The following is a 15,021-nucleotide window of genomic DNA, read 5'->3' as shown; positions in this document are numbered from 1 at the left end:
ACTGCAGTTCTTGATCGACTCAGGTGATCTCAAACCTAATTTTATATTGCAACCGCTTTTCAAACACTGGAACCAAAAAAAAAACGCATGGGACAATAAATATGAGGCAACATTTCTTACCAGACATGCAAGCTACACACAGTGCTCCACGTTTACTAATGCCTTACCCAAAGTTACCTATCGTTAATGCTGCTAATGCAACTGGAGATTTCCAAGCATACAAGGTAATTTACAAAAACTGGTACCCATCCAAAGCATCAGTAATTTGCCAATGCAAGTAATTTGCCAATTGTATAACCAGAGCGTCCTTCATTAACAATTTTACAACTAAAAAGGATGGATCCGAACAAACAAAATGCAGCACAGAAACAAGACAAGCATCAATGTCCCTACCCTACTGTGTCAAGGGAAGACATTTTTCAAAAGGGCAAAGGGTAAATCAACAAAAACAACACAGTGATCTATTCTACATTCATGCGGACATTCACGCAAGATGCACAAAATGTGTCCTTAGCCAGTGTAGAGCAGAGTGATGCAACCAAAAATTCAAATAAAAGATGCCTATTAAAAGCATAAGCTGGCTTCGCAATTGCCACATAAGTGTTAACATTTTTGGAGCTTGTTTGCAACATTTCCATGCTCATGTCATTAGACATTATAAGGCCCATCAATTGTTCTTAATGGGACCCACAAGATAAGCCCAAATATCCCACGGCACCACTTTCCATTTCAAGTTTCTTCATAGCACTTCCCTTTTCACAACAACATGGCTACGTTATCAAAGCCCTTGCAAGTGGTCTTAGGTACCAGAGTCCCCAAGCTAGGTTGAAAAAGGCATGAAGGCCAGCTACCATGGCACTCCACATATGACACTGCACGCCATTAACAAAAAATGACAATAGCTTACAGTGACAGCCTCCATGCGGTACTCGTCCACATTTTCACTTTCTGTCAGATGTACCACCAGACTGCATATCTGCTCTTCCAGCTGCTCTACAAGAAAAGAAGCAAAGAGAACAACTCAGGAAGGGCAGTGAAAGAGCGGAAGCAAGCAGGGGAAAAGCTTCAAAGCAGCCACATGATTTCAGGATACCAAGGCTACACTGAGTGGGCTGACTAAAGGCAAAAATATGTACAGAAGAAAAGACTGCGCTCCTAACACTATGGTATTGTTTTGAAGCACCAAACTGCAAAGCCATATGTGCACAAAGCTTTGCATGTCAGCCACCCAAGCAGAATAAAGATGATGAGATGTGCTGTCTTCCTACCACTGGCACCATTGCCAGTGCAACCTCAGCAGATGTGGCAGTTGTACTATGATCCAAGTGCACGACTGGTTGACGTGAACACCAAGAATGACAGATTTAAGAATAATCATTTAGTTCCTCTGGTATGCAAAAATTCTTTACAACCATGAATTCCCATCCGGAACCAAAAGGTTAGGTGGCATGCTAGCAAAAGCAGGTAACCACGCACAATAGAGAAGGCTCAGCTTCTGGATTAGTTTATGATTTATGGGGGTTTAACGTCCTAAAGCGCCCCAGGCAATGAGGGGCGCCATAATGAAGGCCTCCGAAAATTTCGACCATTACTTGTTTCTGGCCTTTTGCAACGTTTCAATATGACATTGTTTGCAGTCACTCGCATAGTCTTTGCTGGTACAACAGGAACATTTGGAGCACACAATATGCAATATCCAAATGCTTTTAAACGGTTAAACAGAATTAAAAGGCTTTTGGCTTTGTGCCGTAACTCGAGAAAAAATATGGCAAGACTTACTGCGGTCTATCAATGCTCGTTCTAATATGAACAGCAGAGACACCTGTGTCCTCTTCCTGACCTAAAAAGAGTTCAATACAAAGTGAAATGCCACAATTAAAAGCCAAGTTATTAAAACAAAGAATACATATGCGTTACAAAATGCATTAACCAAGCACCAAGCAACCGCGTTCTGAAATCCTTTCATGAAAAGCACATAAAAAGTGAAGCAGGCTACAGAGTCTCACCTGGTTAGCAACATCTGTAAGGTACTGCACCAGGATGGGCACCACATGTTCTCGAACCACGTTTTGAAGCAGCCCACCTTCACTGGCACAAAAACTGGCGATGTTGGGAAGTTGCTCCACCAATTCCGTCCGTACACTTGGCTCTGGAAAATGCAATGATTATTGTACTCCAGCGAAGAACCAATAACACTTGACTTAATGCACCAAAATCAGGCATGCAAAATGACACCAGGCCATTGAAATATAAACTGCGCACTGAAAAAGCAAGTGCCGAAATGCACAAATTTCACATCTCACGCACGCCAATCACAAGAAATAAACCCCAAGTTGATTACGAAAAATTAAAATACAGTTGAACTTCGTTAAAATCAAGCTGAAGGAACGTGGCAATTACTTCGTTATAGTCATCACTTTGTTGTGGCAGTAGCTTCGTTGTGACAGTAGCTTTGTTATGTCAGTAGCTTCGTTATGTCAGTAGCTTCGTTATAGCCAGTGTTGAATCGTCATTCCATCATATTCATCATCATAGTATAAACCATTCAGTTACATTGTTCGAATATATACAGAATGTTGCATATTCTTAGCTACCATTTTTGAGATTTTCAACTGCGTACATGATACACTGCACTTCTTTCAAGTTGGAAATATGACTGCTGTGCCACTAGAGAAAGTAGTCACGCAAAGACATGAGGTGGAGGTAGATACGGGATGTGCTGCACATTGCACTTGTTAAGAGTTTTTTTTTATAGCACAGCTTGCAGTTCTTTCTCTTTTTTCAGGATGGTAATGAATGGTTTCTGTGGGTAGAAAGGGGGCGTGTCCTTCCCCGACATCATAATAAAAAATCTGCTACTGCATTTGGCAATAAATGTTGACAGTATGTTGCAAAGACCCTAAAGCACCAAATAAAACCACTCTCATCAAACATACTACCTAAAATACAATGCGAACGGCTGAACGAAACACACACGACCATTCCACATGGTTGTCTAACTCACGACTACTGCTCTAAATAAAAGAGCATAAAACCCGACAAAAGTGCCCAGCGTAGACTTTCGGCTTTGAGGAGCACACGGGGAAATGGATGCCATGATAAGCGACTGCAGGACTACGCCTGCCCAGTTTCATTTTCATGTCACCGCCTCCCCTTAAGAAAAAACAATGAGAGGGCTAGACGACTGTAAAGAATGGGTTAATCTGATAATGTGGATCATATCACCGCAACAATAGCCATTCTTGACTTAGTGCAGTAACAGTACTTTACTGACTGTGCTTTACAGACTGCAACTAGACCTAAAGATTTCAGCCTTTGCTCTAAAAGTGCCATACATTAACCTAATTGTTCCTGCTCTATCAATACTGTGTCTTGCTTTATAAAAGCCTACAGGGAAACTGAAAACAGAAGTACATCAGGGGCTGCTATGGCACAGCATGCGAGGAATTTAACATACCGAAGACGCACATGTAATAGAAGTTTGGGGTTGGACTTTGTTTTCTTTTTCGGAAAATGTTTTCTACAAATGATTCAGTTCTTTTAGCAACAATATAATATGGTACTCCTATATGGCTGAAAGTTACATAGAATTTCTCTTGACCCTCTTTGTCAGCCCATTAATTCAATTTCCCAGTAATTAATGCAAAAATGGTCGTACTTAGGGTTGTGCTTGTAGGAAAAAATGCATCCCCTTTTAAAAAATTGAGCGTTCCATGGTGGAACTGCAAGACAAAAACCAAGTGGAAGTCTCCTTCTAAAAGCGAAGTTTTCATGTAGACTGTTTCGTTTTCATGTAGACTGTTTCGACACTGGGTGGATGAAGAGGTAAGGCCTCACTTGGTACGCACGTTGACAGCAACCGTGGAGGTGGTCAGAACGTGACTTTCGTGGCACTTATGTGTGGTTTCTTGACAGTGTCCTTACATGCAGGTCGGTGAGCCTACGTAACTAAGCAACTGCTCTAAGCAGGTAATGGCAGTTAACAGGGCTTTGCTAGCAGGCCACATTTCGTAAGAAGGTATTATAATAAATCATGAGCGACTGCATTAATCTCGATGTTCCAGTGCTGTTCCCCGACGATTCAGTGATTCAACAACACGTTGCAGGAACGGAATAGATGTCTTCTGACAATGCACAGCACAGTTTCGTTCCTCTTTTGGGCAGACGCCAGCGCAAGGCTTGACCCCGTCTCTCCAGCAAGAGCCAAGCAGTCTTTTTTGGCACCAAAAAGCCCCCTTACCATTAGCATGCCAGTGCCAATGAGGCCGTTTACCTGCGAGCACCATATCGTCCCATGAAGCCGTTCATGCAGTTTCAGCATGAACTACACACAAAGGGACAGCAACAACCCAGCGGAAGCCAACATGCAGCCGGCGCATGCAGGTACTGTGCGCATTGTTCTGTTGGTCCTCCGCCCTTGGCTGTCCAGTCTGTCTAGTCCTCATCTGGTGGCACGTTACTGCAATCTCAATTTTCTCCTTTATCTGTGTGCAACGCCCATCAATAACCAGCTAGGTGTGGCACACATGTTAAAGAATACTGACCTTTCTTGGTTAAAACCCTATTTCGAAAATTAAATTTGGCACACCGCCACTGCGGCAGATGCCTGGGGTTGCTATCAGACCCTATCCACGACCATCATGCAAAAATGTACATTCTGAAACATACACATTAGAAAAGGCATTCCAGTGCTTGGAGCACGTAAGTCCACTCGTACTGTTGGGGTTGTCATTGAACTGCTTTACTTGACCATGTAGAGAAATTTTTTCCCCCGAACTCGTATCCAGTGAGCTTTTGTGCACGACTGTATTGAAGTGCTGAAAGCAACCAAGGTTCATGGGACAATCCTGCTTACCACAGTCCAAGGAGAGTGAGCTAAGTGCTGTAAGCACAGCATCAACGGCTTCTTGTGAGTCAACAACAGCACGCAAGGTGTCCACAATGTTCCGAGCCACCAGTTGTCTGCACACAAACACAAAGCTTCCTTTTAGAATGCAGCCAGCTGGGATCACATTTTCACAGAAAAGAACAGCCTAACTACCATCATGCAGCCACCTCCTTAATTTCCAGATGGAAGATATCAATTCCTCCATTTGCTAAATCAAAATAACACAGGTGACTGAGGTATTGCAAGTCTCTTTAGCCACAAAGATCAACAGATTCAGCCAACAGCAACTAATCACAATTACACCTAATTAGTGTCCAGAAAATAACCCCCAACAATGAGCGTTTTTAAAAATGCTGCTGCTAGTCTTGAAAAAGAGGCTAAGATGACCAGCCCAATTTTCCAGACAAACAAACAGGCTGCACTTGGGCCACTCCAATGAACAAAGCACACAACAGCGCCATGACATTATCAGCTAAGGCATTTCACTGTGTAAGGGCACTGCAACAAATGCTCAGGACAGGAGCATCATCAAAAAGTAATATCAAGTTATGACAGCCCGTAAACCTCTCATTTGCTAAACAAACAAAAAGGGTGATTCACTATAGCATGGTGACTGACCATGCCATGACAATATACACCCTTTGCTTTGGCCACACTTCATAGGGACATTAGTTTTACATAATATGTTGCATTAGTTCCACAGTGAACTACATTGCTCATATTCTAGAGCTTGCATGTGACATTATGGGCACCATGATGGTGGAAAACACATTAGCCAAACAAACGGACCTTCACTAATTCTGGTAAAGCAACATCAGTGGCCAGCAGCTTGGAGTGTTTCCTTGTGGCATGCATTCACACATGACAGCTTTATTAGTGTTTTTTGTTCTTGCAACTGCATTCCCACGACATTCACATCTGGCGCTTTTATATCCACTCTGGGCTTCAAAACAGCATGAACCCTTGAACCAGTGAGTAACCACCAAGCACACAGCAGGGCAAGCAGCATTTCCCACAAAGTAACTCTCTCTCTGCAGACCACCAGAAGCAGACAGAAAACAGGCCAGGCATCCAGGGCTATGCCCCAGGAAGGAAAGAGGGCAGGGCCCTGGCCCTACTACACCAAGAGTCCCCCCCCCCCTCCCTCCCTCCCTCCCAATGAACAGCCGGGCGAGGAGGGCGGGCGCACAAGAAAACATGGGAGAGAGGAGAGAATGGGGGCCGGAGCAGAACCAGATACTACACAGATGGAGAGAAGGCACGGGAGAAATGGAAGGTCAATGACCTTCGACCGCCCTCTGTGAGCAGAACAGGAGGGGAAGCGGGGGTGCGCCAAGGGCGCCCACCGTTCATACGCCCTCACCGACCCGCCGCAGTCACGAGCGTCCTCCCGGAGAAAGAGAGAAAGATTCTCTTTCCACACAACTCGCCTCCTCCGCCGCGCTCACGGCGGCGTATGTCGGGACCAGCTGCCCTATGCTTGAGCCCAAAGAGGCTAGTTGGGGCAGAATTTGTTACAACCCGGACAAATACGGAACACTATAATGACCCATGCGTTGAACTACTTCAAACGCACCTGAAACCGACTGATCGCTTGCAGCGCATACGCAGAACAGCCAGCCTACAGTGCAAAAAAAAAAACTAAAATTACAAGCGCTTTTGCGGAAATTTATTGTTACCGCGCAGAAAAATCTTACTGGAAATAACGAACGCGATGAAGCAAAAAACATTTGTTGTTTGATGCCGTGATCTAGTCACATGCGTTACTAGTCAGAAATAAGCAATGAATAATGCGCCGGAAAAACTTAAAAACTTCCGTTTATTTTTCAAAGGCATGGGTGTAGTAAATGGAAGCGCACTGATAAATTTTCCGCAGAGCGGAGCTGCACTTTGCAAGATGGGTGCCGAGTGAATAGCAGTGGATTTGTTGCTGCGTCTACTGGATCGCTTTATTTGGACATGCGAGTGAAAAAACTCTGCCGCTGATACAGACAGTGGTTTTCTCTGTCTCCTAAGGTGGTTTTTTAACTGTATTGTAGCTGATGCATGCGATGGAAATGGATTGCTGTACCGAAATGTTAATGCATGGGCACGGAGCTCGCATCTCACAGAAAGGCAGGAAAGCCCGAGCTATACAGGGCGTTTCACAGAACTTGAACCAAGGGTTTTAAAAAAGCGGTAAACCGCAGCCCGCTGAATCCAACGACACATTGTTTGCAATCATGTGGCGTTCTCCAGAATATATTTTTGTATTCCGCCTAATTAGTTAATTAACTAAGAGCGTTAAGTTAGCTTGTAAAGCAGGCTTAGAAGCAACCGGCTTAGAACCGGCTGTGGCAACTCCTCGCGTATGTGCAGGGCCTGGGCGCCCAGTGTGAAGAAATGGGGTTTGGGGGGCAGAAAGGGACAACTTAAACCGCGAAGTGGGGGGGGGGGGGGGGTGGGGGGGGGGGGGGGGACCTGGAAGAGCTCCAAACCATGAAAAAAAAAAAAGTTCCCCCAGAGCTCCGCCGTCCTCGGACTGTTGTAAACCGGACACGACGTGTACAGATATCTGCGCCCCACTCGCGCCACCTGCTCGCTGGTCGCGCTTTATGCCCAGACAGGCTCCAAAATACGCCTGTGCGCGCACTACGGTGCTTTAGGATGGTGCTGTCACAGCACAAATAAACGAATGAATACAATACCGGCATACACCGCGACTGCAATGCAACAGGCAAAGTGGGAGGAAACTGGGACCGGAAGTAGATGGCAACTGATTTTCCAAGGATTCTTTGCGTTCATTTCGGAAATGCACCTCACCCATTTTTAGCAGGATGACATCCAGCAGGGGAAAAAACAGCCACAGCCCGGAACGGGACTGGACAGCACATTCGTAACCCACTCGGCCAGCCGCGGTGATGGCCTAAGTGTCGTGACTGGAGGCTAAAGGCCGAAGGAGCGAAAACCTGCGAATAACACACGAAGTTCGCCCGGGGACGTTCCCGCCGCGCACGCGGTGCGACAGCATCTACCGACGACGACGACCAGACACGGGCACTGGAGCCGGGCTTCGTTTTCGAAAGAAAAAAAATTGTTTGCTAAGTGACTCGGGCTATGAAGGACGCCGAAGTGGAGGGCTACGGGCAATTTCGACCACCTTGGGACAGCACACGGGCCTCGAGAATTTCGCCTCCATCCTAATGCGACCGCCGCGGCCGGGATCGAGACCGCGTCTTTGGGGTCAGCAGCCGAGCACCATAACCACTGAGCCACCACGGCAGCGCTTCCCGAAAAAAAAAAAAAACCAAGGGCAAATTATGCAGCGCGACATTTTAAGAAATTAAACAGCCAAATGCCGCTATGAAGGAATCAGCGGTTTCGAAAGGAAGCGCGTTAGTCCCCGTCTCTGAGCGACACATTCGGTACTGTCGCTAAAACTTTTTGCCCCAGCACAGCAAGAAATTCCATTGATAGGCAGTGGAATTTTTACGCACGAAAACGCCTTATTTACACGCTCGTGACGCTTCGGCGAGAGAGCTCGTTTTGGGCTCGACAAACGCAGTCGCCCGCCGCACTATGTGGCGAAAAAAAATAAATGAAAAATTCACTCCACGCAGATGCGACGTAGGGGATTTATGCGTGCTCGAACATATGTTCCAACGCCTCGTCAATGCGAGCACATGCTACGGTTTAAACAAGTCATGCTGTCCAATGTATGCGGGGGAAAAAAACGCATGCACTCCCTCGAAGATAACGAAGTGCACACGTCCACTATTTTCCGTGCTGATTCAGCATCGATATGCACCAGTTCAACCCTTCCAACAAGCACTTGGCCATAAATATCTCCCCACGTATACCGCGACCAGTCAGCGTCACGCTGTAAGCAAACACCAGCGCACGAATCAATTCACAAGACACGGAAGAAAAGAAATCACGCTAGGTGCGCAGAAAGAAAGGGACCAGCTCAGCCGCCCTGAAGAGTGGCGAAGTAGCTAAATCCGCAGCACTGCTTGACGTGTTGCATGAAAGCGCTGTTCGTATTTCCCAACACTCGCACAGACTGGTTCTGGCCAGCATTGAAATGTGCAGGCCTGTGGGCGCGAGAGCGCGCTTGGTCCCCCTGCGAAGAAGAATGCCACCCGACGCGTTCCGAGCGCTCGTTAAAGCGGAGCAGCTTGGGGCACCCAGGTCCCATGCGCTGCTACGTGCCACCGCTACGCGATTGGTGCGGAGCTGGCACACAGCGCACGCGCGACGACGCCCCACAGATGGGCACGTCAGATGAGGCGCAGACTGGAGTAGCAGCTGCGCTATGACAACGCAGTATGCCGAAAAGGCTGCACTGTCACGAGACTGCAGCGGCGCCACGAACTAGCCTAATATTCTAGTCGCCGTTGTCACACGGCTCACGACAGTCCTCGGTTACGGCAACCAACGGCCCCTTAGGTGCAACCAAGTGCCGCGTGATCGGTAGAGCGAAGCGGCATTTGCAACCATCTTACAATGCAGTGCCTAGAGTGCCGTCCGCGCCAATAGAAATTCTCGGCGGCGGATCTCTGGAGCCAGCGACAGAAAACCATGCCAAGGTTTCTCGTATTTAATAAGCCTCGAGATAAGGGAGTGTCAAAAATGAATCCTCCTTGAGGATCGCTGACTACCAAGCCGACGGTAGAAGTGATAACTGCGATACAAGCTAGTTTAAGATCACAGCGGCGTAGAGGCTGCCGCCGGTGAATCGCGGATAACCCGATCTGCTTGCACGCTAGCTCCGCTGAAATCTTTTCAATATGAGACAATGGGGTAGTCACTAAAGCAGTGCTCTGAGCAGACCATTTACTATAGCGCTGGTCAATTCAAAAGCGCTGTCCGTCGTACTTTCGAGGCAAAAGAAGTTAGGCCTAGCGACGACTAGGGCGCAGCACGCTGCCAGTGCGCCGTCGTCCGCCGCTATCGCGGGCGGCACTATTGCCGTAGGCTCGCGGAATCCGGTGCTGCGGGCGTTGCGAACTTGTCGCCCATTGTAACGATGCGGCAGGGGCCGGTCCTTTTCGACGTTACAGCGCTAGAATGCGTGGCTTGAGCACCGCGGGTCGGCGCTGCAGTGCACTGTTGCTGCGGCGTCGGACACTGCCTATGTTAATACGTTACTCTTGAAACACGATTTTCTGCGAAAACACCATGCATACTTAAGGACGCTAGTTACTGCCCCCAGTCACCCCTGATGAAGGAGCCGAGCCGGCTTCGATACGTTGGCTTTGAAATTTTTGGTTGGAGATGTGCGGAGTTGATTATAAGTGGTACGTTGCTGAAGCGGACCAGCTCGTATGCTTTTCGCACTCGGACGCAAACCGAGGTCGCCAAGCTCGGTTCGCGATAACCGCGGTTTGGTCCGCCTTGCGATATTTAATGATGAGGTCGGCGAGAATAGAATACAGGAGTTCACGCTAGAAGTAGTGGATGAGTACAAGTATCTTGGGGTGCGGATAAATAATGGTGCTGAGTATACGACACAGCATGAAAAATATGTATTGAATAAAGCCAGCAGGAATGCAGCTGTCATGAAAAATAGGGCATTGTGGAATTACAATAGGTATGAAGTGGTAAGAGGGATCTGGAAAGGGGTGATGGTCCCTAGCCTGACTTTCGGTAATGCGGTCCTGTGCATGAGACCAGATGTTTAAAGCAAGGCAAGAAATTAAACAACGGGGAGTAGGGAGGTTAGCTTTGGGAGCACACGGCAATACACCATATCAGGGGGTACAGGGTGATATATGGGATGGGCGTCCTTCGAGAGCAGAGAGGCTAGCAGTAAGATAGCATTTGAGGAACGATTGAGAAAGATGGGGGAAAAGCAGTGGGCTAGGAAAGTTTTCAGATACCTGTACGTAAGGAATGTTGACACGAAATGGGGAAAGCGAACTAGAAAATTGTCAAGCAAATATCTGGACAGCAGTATGGGAGCTAATCAGCAATTATCGGTCAAGGAAAAGGTTAAAGAAAGAGCTCTGTGGAAAACAGGAATGCTGACGAAATCAGCACTGGGAACATACATGATTTTTAAGCAGGAAATTGCCAAAGAAAATATCTATGACAATTGTAGGGGAAGCTCCTTGTTATTTGAGGCCAGGGCGGGAGTTTTGCGGACTAAGACAGACGTTGTGCGTTGCGTGCGGAGAGGAGGAGGAAACGGCTGAACACTTGATACTTTTCTGCAAAGGGCTTCACCCTACAGTGGAAAGCAGCGGGGCTGATTTATCCAAGGCATTGGCGTTTAAGGACAGTGCAGGGAAAGTAGATTTTAAGCGGCTAGAAGCAACCAAGCGAAGGTTATCGATTGGTGGCTAAAAGCAAGACAGGAGTAAAATTTCACAAGACATGGCTAGGTGGCTTGAGCCACCGCCCGATTTAAAGGGGGACGCGGGTCTTTGGGACCAAAATATGGCGAAAAAATAGACTTCAGTTTTGTCATAGTTGTATATGTCTCGTCATTTTCTACATCTTAATTTCAAGTTTCCTGGCTGAATACCGTGTAGTGTACGAGAAATCGACACCCAAAGATGCAATTTTGACAAGAGAGCTTGCGAAAATCGGTTAGAACATGCCCGTTTTGCGTCGCGTCAAAAATAGGCGGCGCAGCGAGGCGACTTTGGTCTCGTTTGAAAGAGCGACGCCTCACCTTTCTCTCCCGCCAGTACGAAGGGTCTACCGCGAATGGTCGCCGAGAAAGACAAAACCAAATACAAAACGCGGCAATGCTATTGGTTATTGGACATCACGTGGCGAAATTCACGCGCTTCATTGGCCGGCGCCATTTTTTTGAACGCTCCGCGCCCGTCCTGCGACGCCATTCTGAAAAAGACCACCGTGGCACGAAACCGTATCGGAAGTTCGCAGCGCGCATGAGTTTGGGGAAAACGTTAAAAAAGGGCCGCAGATAGCAAGCTGAAGTGATGTCAGCCAGCAGCAGCGGAGTGCCTGAGCGCGGACCCGACCTTGGCAGCCGTTCCGAGCGCGGTGCAGATCGCGGCTGCAGCGGACGTGATGGTTTTATCTTCGCAAGCAGCGATCGGAACAGGGAACAACGAGGCCTAGAAGAGCAATTCGTCTGTCGTGATAAGCGCTTCTTCACCAGCTTCGGCGCTCGCCCTCCAAGTCGCGGGCTCGGGCGAGATTGGCAGCAGCGGGTCAGAGTAGACGCATTTCTGCCCAGCGATGATCACGGGGAAAGCACGCCGATGATAAAATAGCCAGTTTGGCAGCAGCGATCGACAGACTGCTGCACAGTACGGCGTGCACCTTCGACCTCATTTTCGCAGCTTGCTAAGCGGCGGCAACGGCAAAAATGTGATTCAGACTGTTCGCTGTGGGCCTTCTAAGCTGTTTGTTTCGGAAAATTAAGCACTATAATGTGCTTACACAGCTTCAGAATGTTTCATTTCGTTTTTATCAGTTTCATTTTCTGCGCCACCCTACGCACTGCTGACAAAGCTTTTCCCGGCTTTGCTTCGCGCGATTTTCACCACTCTTGGTTTATTTTAAAGCTCAATGATTGGAGCTTGCAATACAACTATTAACAGCACTCTCAATAAAACGTGAAAATATTAAACAGCATAAAGAAAAATAACCTTTTTCCTCGCCACTTTCATGCTAACTTCAAAACAGTGTAACTTTGCCTGCCGAAGGGCTAGAACAATGAAAGTACACTTATTACAAGCATTTGTAATAGAATTCATTGGGATAAAATTTATTTGAATCTCAGTAGCCAAATTTTTTCAAGAAGTCAGAATAATTTTACCGAAATTCTTGAAGAAATTACATACACAAAAATGGACACCATATTTGAAAACAGCACACTAAAATACATAATAGCTGTAGTTTTCATTTTGCTAAGTCCAATATTAAAAAGTTTTTCTCTAAGACCCTCTTCCCCCCTAAAGGGTTCAGCTTTCCCTCCATGCCTAACATTTCCATTTCTGCCTAACATTAACTGCTTATCAACAATCTGAGCACAAGGCGCTCCGTGGAAACAGCATGCTGAAAAATGCCTCACTGGTCTACACGATAATGAATTTACATTCATGTTTAAAGCAGAACTTTCGCACCGCACGCTTTCAAACGCCAGATCTTTTCCTTATCTCTCGTTTATTCCTTTACACAGTCAAGAGACTTTCTACCTAGGCTGACCCCCAGAAGCAGTCCTTCGCAAAGCCGCCATGTTGCGTCGATTGAGTTTGTGGCAATCGCTGACGGACTGTGGCAGGTCGCCAGTTTGATTTGCATGAAAACGACAACGCCCGACGTTCACAACGAAAAGTAACTTCTATGAGGGCGGACGCGCGAGCACTCGACTGGCGGCGACTTCGTGACCGCATCGAGAAAGCTGGACAGCCTTGACTGCGTTGTCCCGCGATGCATAACGCTATCTGTGAGAGATCGCGATCTCAGTTCGAGATGAATAGGAACGAGTCATGCCTTTTTCAACGGGAAAGAGTTTATGACCTCAAGAACGTTCCCCACTGTTTTGCAAGAGATGGAAAATCTTTTAAAGAATGATTTTGCTGCGCACTGGAAGAATGGACCAGTACCTCTAATATTTTCATAACAGTATCTGCAATATTCCAATTATCAAAATTTTTGTCCAAGAATGCTGGACATGAATATTGGTTGGTTGGTTTATGGGGTTTAACGTCCCAAAGCGACTCAGGCTATGAGAGACGCCGTAGTGAAGGGCTCCGGAAATTTCGACCACCTGGGGTTCTTTTACGTGCACTGAAATCGCACAGCACACGGGCCTCTAGAATTTCGCCTCCAGCGAAATTCGACCCCCGCGGCCGGGATCGAACAGGCGTCTTTCGGGCCGGAAGCCGAGCGCCATAACCACTCAGCCACCGCGGCGGCTACATGAATATTGAAATCAAATTATCGCACTTTACAAAACGAAGCGACTGACTTGTGAAAGCTTAGTTCGGGGAAGGAATTAATGCACTGACTTCAAGCATACAAACTGGTACAACATCCCGAAGCGACACACACGGGCTGTGACCTCTGGCTTAATTTAAACCACAGGGGGGTGTAATAGCATGTGAAGACATTGTACAGCACACGGGCATACAAACTGGTTTGGAGCAACCTTAAAATACGGTTCAGAACCCTGTGCACGCCAGGACCATGTGAAAACCAATTTCTTACACTGGAACTCCCTGCTCATCAGAATAGTAAGGCTACCTGTTGGAAAACCTCATTAATCAACCATGAGGAACCCGCGAAATCGCCGTCGACTCCTGCAAAGTGCAAAAACACGAAAGGACCTGCTGCACACGTGCGTGAACTCCAGCCCGGGAGCGCTGGATGCTAGCAACCTCGACCATGTAAATTGTCGAATATCGCTTTGATTCGACGCTTCGAACGGAAGGAACGCTAACCATTACGCCATTTGATATTTTCAAGACCCTAGGGTGTCCCCACCACTTGTTAAGGATGCAAATGACAACACGGAGGGAGCACGAAGACAAAAGCGCGCCGGTGCACTCTTCCCCTAAGGGGCAGCAGCACTGTGTCCAAGAGGGCGCGGCGATCTCGGAGGGCCTCTACTCTGGACACAGGCCGGAGCAGGGAGATTTGGAGCGCGGCACGCCCTCCTACTCACCCCCCCCCCCCCCTCCCCTCCAGGGCAGCCAATTCAGCCGCGGGGCTGCGCGAAAGGAAAGAAAACAAACAGGCGGCATTCCAGCAGACGGGCGGCATCCATCTCCGCCGGGGGGGGGGGGGGGGGGAGGGGGGGGGGGTCGCCGGAAACGTTCGTCATGCTGGGACGGCGGCACCACATACGAAAACGGAGATGTCGTAGCGCTGCATGGCTTGACGAAAGACAGACAACACTGACGACCGTCCCCCCGCCTCCGCGCGGGTCGCCATCGGCGGAACACCGGCCGCAGAGTGGCAGCCCAACACGCGGATCGGCACAGATGTCACACACGCCGGGCTCCAGAGCAAGGCGGTGTCAAATCGCAAGTCGGCCAACGAGGATTATGCGCGACACAACTACACTCGGGGAACTTTTGCTACAGAAGCTGCGAGCACGGAGCGACGCCTCCCCGCAAAGAGTGCTCACGAGAGACCCCAAAGGTTCGATACCCGACGCAGGCAGCTTA

The 15,021-nt window shown here is 48.0% G+C and overlaps 1 protein-coding gene across 5 annotated transcripts in view; it reads right to left on the bottom strand.

Moving 5' to 3' along the window:
• Nucleotides 1-15,021, bottom strand: part of LOC144114287 (serine/threonine-protein phosphatase 4 regulatory subunit 1-like) — an 88,746-nt gene that overhangs the window by 47,192 nt on the left and 26,533 nt on the right. For all 5 annotated transcript variants that reach the window (XM_077647916.1, XM_077647914.1, XM_077647917.1 and 2 more), the window contains 4 exons: nt 4,856-4,962; nt 2,007-2,149; nt 1,780-1,840; nt 908-993 (listed from right to left, as the gene is read on the bottom strand). In XM_077647916.1, the coding sequence (XP_077504042.1) occupies nt 908-993; nt 1,780-1,840; nt 2,007-2,149; nt 4,856-4,962 (397 nt within the window). The remainder of the gene's footprint in view (nt 1-907; nt 994-1,779; nt 1,841-2,006; nt 2,150-4,855; nt 4,963-15,021) is intronic.

This window comes from Amblyomma americanum, chromosome 1 (genome assembly GCF_052857255.1).
Source record: "Amblyomma americanum isolate KBUSLIRL-KWMA chromosome 1, ASM5285725v1, whole genome shotgun sequence".
NCBI classification, from domain to species: Eukaryota; Metazoa; Arthropoda; class Arachnida; order Ixodida; family Ixodidae; genus Amblyomma; species Amblyomma americanum.
The sequence above is the reverse complement of the archived record's forward strand: the minus strand, read 5'-3'. Positions and strand labels throughout refer to the sequence as shown.